Source organism: Pleuronectes platessa, chromosome 7, assembly GCF_947347685.1.
Source record: "Pleuronectes platessa chromosome 7, fPlePla1.1, whole genome shotgun sequence".
Lineage (NCBI taxonomy): Eukaryota > Metazoa > Chordata > Actinopteri > Pleuronectiformes > Pleuronectidae > Pleuronectes > Pleuronectes platessa.
In genome coordinates this window covers 14,433,789-14,440,141 of record NC_070632.1, presented here as the reverse complement: position 1 = coordinate 14,440,141, position 6,353 = coordinate 14,433,789, and the positions used below count along the sequence as shown (strand labels likewise).

At 42.3% G+C, this 6,353-nt stretch overlaps 1 protein-coding gene across 1 annotated transcript; it reads left to right on the top strand.

The window, feature by feature from the left end:
- Window positions 1-3,009: 3,009 nt before the first annotated feature.
- Window positions 3,010-3,951, top strand: foxb1a (forkhead box B1a). The gene has a single exon (XM_053427628.1). It carries the CDS (start codon window positions 3,010-3,012, stop codon window positions 3,949-3,951), a length of 942 nt encoding a protein of 313 aa, XP_053283603.1.
- The last annotated feature ends 2,402 nt before the right edge of the window (window positions 3,952-6,353 follow it).

The following is a 6,353-nucleotide window of genomic DNA, read 5'->3' as shown; positions in this document are numbered from 1 at the left end:
TATCTGATCTTATCTTAAATATAACTGTGATCGATATTAGGACTACTTATGTATCAATCCATTTCCACATTCAAACATGAGCTCAACCCTTAAATAAATGTTTTTAGCTTTACATTTCTCTTAATCGTTCCCAGAACAGCACCCTCCTCCTCCTCCTCCTCCTCCTCCTCCTCCTCCTCTATCTATCCCTGTCTCCATCCCTCTCTCCCTGCGCAGGTCTGGGTGGCAGCATATCTCAACTCGATCCACTGTGACAATATTGTTTGGCTATCATTCGCTGCTTTAGGATGAATGGCATCGATCCTCTTTTAACAACATTTGTTTCCCATTGTGCTCGGGGATGCAGCAGAGGAGGGCAGACGTGTGAAAGTGGCTGTTTGATTCTCGTTTTCATCCCCGTGACCTCAGCCTTTGTGTCTCGTCACCCTGGGAATGTCACGCCTCACTACTCTACTTTAAGATGTTTCAGAAAGTCCCCATTGTTTTCGCTCCTCTCTCTCCCTCTCTTTTTATTTAAAAAAAAAGCTCTCACAAAATTGTTGGAGCCCCCCCACCCTCCACCCCTCCTGCTATAAAGGATACTTCAGTCTGAGGCACGGTTCACAAGTGCAATGCAATTTGGCTTATCCCAACCTTTGTTCTGGTTTCTACAAATGACCAAACATAGTGCAGACTTGATCTACTGCTGCTTGAACTCAGGAGTTTGGGAGCAGCTACAGAAAAAAGAGAAGCCCCCCCTCCCTATTCAGATTCAGAGTCATGGTGGTATTTTCAGTGTGCGCATTCGACGGGGACAAAAGGCCGACCAATATCCCATAACCCTGGAGCTCAAAAAGCCACACTGTCAGTGTGTGAGAGAAGAAAAAGTCTCCCTTCTCCTTTGTGGCTCGGCTGGTTAACGCCAGTGCTGCAGGTTAACTTGCATGACGCACGGTGGCGTAAAAAAAAAGAAAGAAGAGAGGCCAACCTGGAGAAATAAAAAAGCGGCAAAGATGTGACATTTCGAAGAGAAGTTTTAAAACTAAAAAGCATAACAATCTAACGACATTCAAATGATTTGTGCAAGCCTCAATAAAATATTTACAGCTGCAATTTTATCACCGCTGCCTGCTCCATACCTGCTTTACGCGCGGACATATTAATCTGAGTGAGAGCCGATGATATAATGCGTTTAGTTTGAAATGAATGGCTGCACGGATGGGCAGGGTGTCAGAAGACGTTTGGCACTTGGCAGTGTGTTGTCATTATCCGCCAGTGTTTGAGATGGGTCGACTGGGCCACTTCCTCTCGGACAAATCCTTTTCAGCGCAACATTAATTGGAAATGACAGGTGTTAAAAGCCACTCAGCAGGAAAACATAAGGAAACTGATCCCAGGAAGTTTTTTATTTAGTGTGACTTTTTCCTATTTGTATAATAACATTTAACCTCCCATAATATGTAAAATGTTGGCATATGCACATTAACTATTATACGCTTGTAATTTTTCCTTCCTTTTTTTAGTTTGGACTCAGGGTTTTGGATTCTGAACAGTCCTCCTTCAGCTCTTCCTCATATCGCTCCTTGTTTTTGGGGGAAAATAGCTCGGTGTCCCCCGCGATGCGATTCCTTTCGTAATCCGTCAGACTGGTGATGGGGCGCATTGTGGATTTATGGGGAGAAATTAGCATAAATTATGAGCAAATCTGCGTGTGCGTGTGTGTGGTCCGGGCATTGCGAACCCTCCAAGCGGAAAGGTGGCCCTGGCCAAAAGCTTGAATGGCAATAGCTCAAAATAGGCTTCCCATTTGGTTTTCACATTCATATAATTGACTTATGGATATTTTATACAGTTTTCACCACCCCGTCCTCAAGGGTTTATTTGCATTTCTGAAGTACTTTTGAATGTTCTTTACATAAACACAATAGACCTGATTGCCTCATGAAGTTCAGTTTGAACATCATTGTTTGTATTGTGTTGATTTTTTTTTTCTTCTTCTTTCCATATCGTCTACTTCCTCCGCTGAGCTCTGGGCAAAATTAGCTGAGAAAAACTAATAGTGGGCTCATCAACAAACTTGCTCAGGGCAATTTATTTTATGTGGCCTGTGCATTTCATTAACAAGATTAGAATGCATCTTTTCAGCATCTTAGCATTTTTCATTCAAGCCCACATCATAAAAACAAAACTGCGTGAATCTCACAATAAAACGCTTTTTGTAAAACTGCACTCATCACACACACAACTGCGCAAAATAGGATATTTTAATAAATCAATATCTAGATAAAAAAACATGAACATCCTTCTCAGCTGAAGCAAACATCTGAAACAAATACACAATTACAGTTACGAAATATAATAAGAGTACAATATGCCGAAAAATGTCCACCTTCACCCACGTCCCATATTTTAAGAGGAGCTGCAAAGTCCGCTGAAGAAGTGTTAGCGCATACCTTCACACACTGAGTGCCATCGCAGTTCAATTCCGGCTGCCGAGCCTTTTCACCCCTTTTTCTGTCTTCAAATGGAAATGATTTCCATTGGCCCAAGGTGTCCATGTAAATAGGTGTAAATGAAACCAGATTATGCCTTCCTCCCAGCCCCCTCCTCCCATGGCAATTGTCATGTGATAGCAAAGAGGTGGCACATTAATGGAGCGCCCCTACAGGGGTCTTTTCTGCTCATGTCACTACATAAAACTATCAGATGGTTAGAGGAAGGCCATGGAGGCATCCACTTAGCTCGTCTTATCAAGGACGCCAGATGAAGTCTATTCAACTCTGCTAGCGGGACAAGCTGACTTACTTTGCAAGAAAGACTTACAGCAGCCGTCACTCCATAAATGCGCACCATCCACCCGCCTGCACACAGCCGAGGCGCACTACTTGGCTGCTTTACGCACGACGCAGCTCCGGCTTTGCCTGAACCGAAACTTTCTCCAGCGGCTGTTTTCATGAAGAGCGTCCAGCTTTCATTAAGGAATTAAGGGAGACTACTTTTTTTTGTTGCTTTTCTTAAAAATCATCGAGGATGCCTCGTCCTGGGAGAAACACGTACAGCGACCAGAAGCCACCGTACTCCTACATCTCCCTCACCGCCATGGCGATCCAGAGCTGCCCGGAGAAAATGCTGCCACTCAGTGAAATTTACAAGTTCATCATGGATAGATTCCCTTACTACAGGGAAAACACCCAGCGATGGCAGAACTCCCTCAGACACAACCTGTCCTTTAACGACTGCTTCATCAAAATCCCCCGGCGCCCAGACCAGCCAGGTAAGGGAAGTTTCTGGGCACTGCACCCCAGCTGCGGGGACATGTTTGAGAATGGAAGTTTCTTGAGACGCCGCAAAAGGTTCAAACTGTTGGGTGTGTCCGATCACCTGGCCCCCAGTAAGCAGTCGGAGGCTGCCCATTACCTCCAGCAGCAAGCCAAGCTGAGGCTCAGCGCCCTGGCAGCCACTGGCACACACCTGCCCCAGATGTCAACCTACAACCTCGGAGTGTCCCAGACGTCAACTTTTAAACACCCGTTCGCCATCGAGAACATCATCGCCAGAGAGTACAAGGTCCCGGGAAGCCTGGCGTTCTCCACCATGCAGTCCATGTCCGCCGGGTACCCGCTGCACAACCAGCTGACGACAGCCTGGCCCCACATGTACAACACCAGCATGATTGACACATCGGCCCCGATCTCCATGGCGGGCGGCGACTACACAGCCTACGGCATGCCCATCAAGTCCCTGTGTCACGGGGGACAGTCGTTACCGGCCATCCCGGTGCCAATCAAGCCCACCCCGACCAGCATGGCCGGCTTCTCGGTGCTACCTCCACACATCCCCGCGTTTCTATCAAACTCTCCGCAGTCTCTGAGCCCGACGTCTCCACAGACCGCGACGAGCCAAAGCAGCCCCGCGACACCGAGCGAGACTCTGACGAGCCCGTCCACACTGCAGTCTGTGGCCGTGCACTGACCGCATGAGCCCGGACACTGAACGAACTGCCGACCGGCTCCCGGGCCCCTCTACCAAACCCAAAGTTTATATTTTCTGTCGTCGGAAACTATCAAGGCGAGTTGCAGTTGCATATTGATTTATTTGTGTATGTGTTGAATGTGCGCTTTAAACTTGTGTCATACGGAGTCCAGCACAGAATCGCACAGCGAAGTATTTGCTCTTGAAAATATAAATTATTTGATGATTCTATTTTTCAGTTGATTGTGAAACGTGAGTGTTGAAAGTGGAGCCACCGAGGGAACTTTGTGTCGGGCACCATCCATTCTGATTACAGTTCCCGTGGCAATTTCTTTATTCTGTTTTATCTAACAGCAAAACTTTTGCACCGTTTCTGTGTGACCACTGTAATGTCAATGAAACTGTTGTTTGCTTTTACTACTGGAATGATGGCTAAGGGAAATACCAAATAGGAGTAGGATTTAGATTTGTTCTTGCCATCCCTGTACAAAAAAAATAGAAAGCAAACTGAGTTATCAAACCTTTTCAAAATCGAAAAGTATTATTGTGAGACGTCCTCAAAATGCAAGATGTGAATATTGCAAATAAGTGATTCCGAAATGTTGTAAAATGCACTTTTTAGTTTTACGTTTTAGATATCTATTTTCCAGAAAATGTTCTGTGAAGCATTTAATTTAAAAGGCTGTGGTGACCATGTGTTTCAGATGCTGTACATTTGTACTTTTTTTGTAGGTAAAGCATGCATTCTAAAAAAAATTGTGTTGTTATACTGATGTTGTTATTGATGTTGTTTTTGTTTGTTTTTTTTGCAAGCATGCGTGCTTTCGAAAAGTGTGCAAACAGTCTGCATTTATGAATTGGAAAAAAAATGGTCATCGAAATATTTTCTCATTAAAAGTGAATCAAACAATCAAAAATGCTTCTGAAGATTTAATCTAAGACAATGTCCCATGCTTGTTATTATTACTTGTTCTTCATTGTTGTTCTTATTATTACATGTCTCTAATAACACACTATTTATTTGGCAGATTTCTGAAATCAATATAACCCATTAAGTAATAATAATAATAATAATAATAATAATAATAATAATAACAGTAATAATAATAATAATAAGGATGAGGATGATGGGTGTTATTTTGATGCAAACCTGTATGATTTCCGATTGAGAGTCGCAGTGAGAGGAGTGGGTCCATTAGAATGCATGGAGTTGCGATGCCATGGTCACAGCGCAGACAACCGGGCTCATTCATCAAGCTGCAGGCTTAACACAATTAAGCCCAACAATAAACATTAAGAAAAGCAACACACAGTGTTAAAAAAAATATACATTGTTACATATTTCAAATGTCACAGAAGAAGAACAAAACAAGAGTCGTGTTTATTGTTTTTCTGTCACTGCAACCTTATGATTTCTTATTTTATTCCTTTCCTCTTAAGAGGGAAATACATTATTGCATTTTGTTTTTAAATTTGTTTTCAGAGGCTAAAATAATAAAATAAATAGGCGCTCTTCATCTGCCTCCCATGTAGAAAGCAACAGCCTATTTTGGGGTATTAAACAAATACATTAGAATTCCGTCACTTTATACAATCCAGCAGAACAAATAAAGGGTCTCGGGCCACTTCATTCTCCCTCATTCACTTGAATTGAAAGAGTAAAGAATGGCAAACTTAGACTGGGCCACCAATGTAGATTTAGCCTTTTTTCAGCAAGACAAAAAGACTGATTTTTCACAAACACATTGCTGACTGGGGAACTAGGAAACGAGCTGGGAGACCCTTTTGGAATTTAAATCCACCCCTCCCCCACGGACTGTTTGTACAACACTATTAGTTTTTTTTCTTCTCTTTCTCCCCGTTTGGCGCATTTGTGTGTGTAACATTAATTCGGACTCTGGATGATTACATTAATTCAAACTGCAACGCCAGATTAGAAGCTTTAATTTGAAATCAGATTTTATTTACATGAACAATTACATTAAAATCACTTTAACGAATATATTTAACTTTTTGGGCACTGAGCACATTGGCACAGCTAAGCCAATTAACATTTGAGTCACGAAAGATTTAAAAAAAAAACGTTTCATAAATACAGTTTTATTTGTGTATTTTTTCTTTTTATTTGGATTTCAGTGTACTTCAGATTGTCTCATTCGATATGTATTGCACTGTAAAGTAAATGGCTTATGTTATATACACATAAATGTATGAGAACAACATGTGACTAAGAGGTAATTCTTTGGCAATTAATATTAGAATGTGAAATGTGAAAAATAGCTGGATTAGATGCATGGTGTGCTTCACACAGAGAGAAAAATCAGATGGCATCATCTTAACAGCAACGTGCAGTCTATACTAATGTTTAAAGACAGAGTGCATGGTGCTGAAAGATATATAAA

What these genes read in the sequence shown, in the direction of transcription:
- foxb1a (XM_053427628.1), top strand. Translation starts at nt 3,010, where the DNA reads ATGCCTCGTCCTGGGAGAAACACGTACAGCGACCAGAAGCCACCGTAC.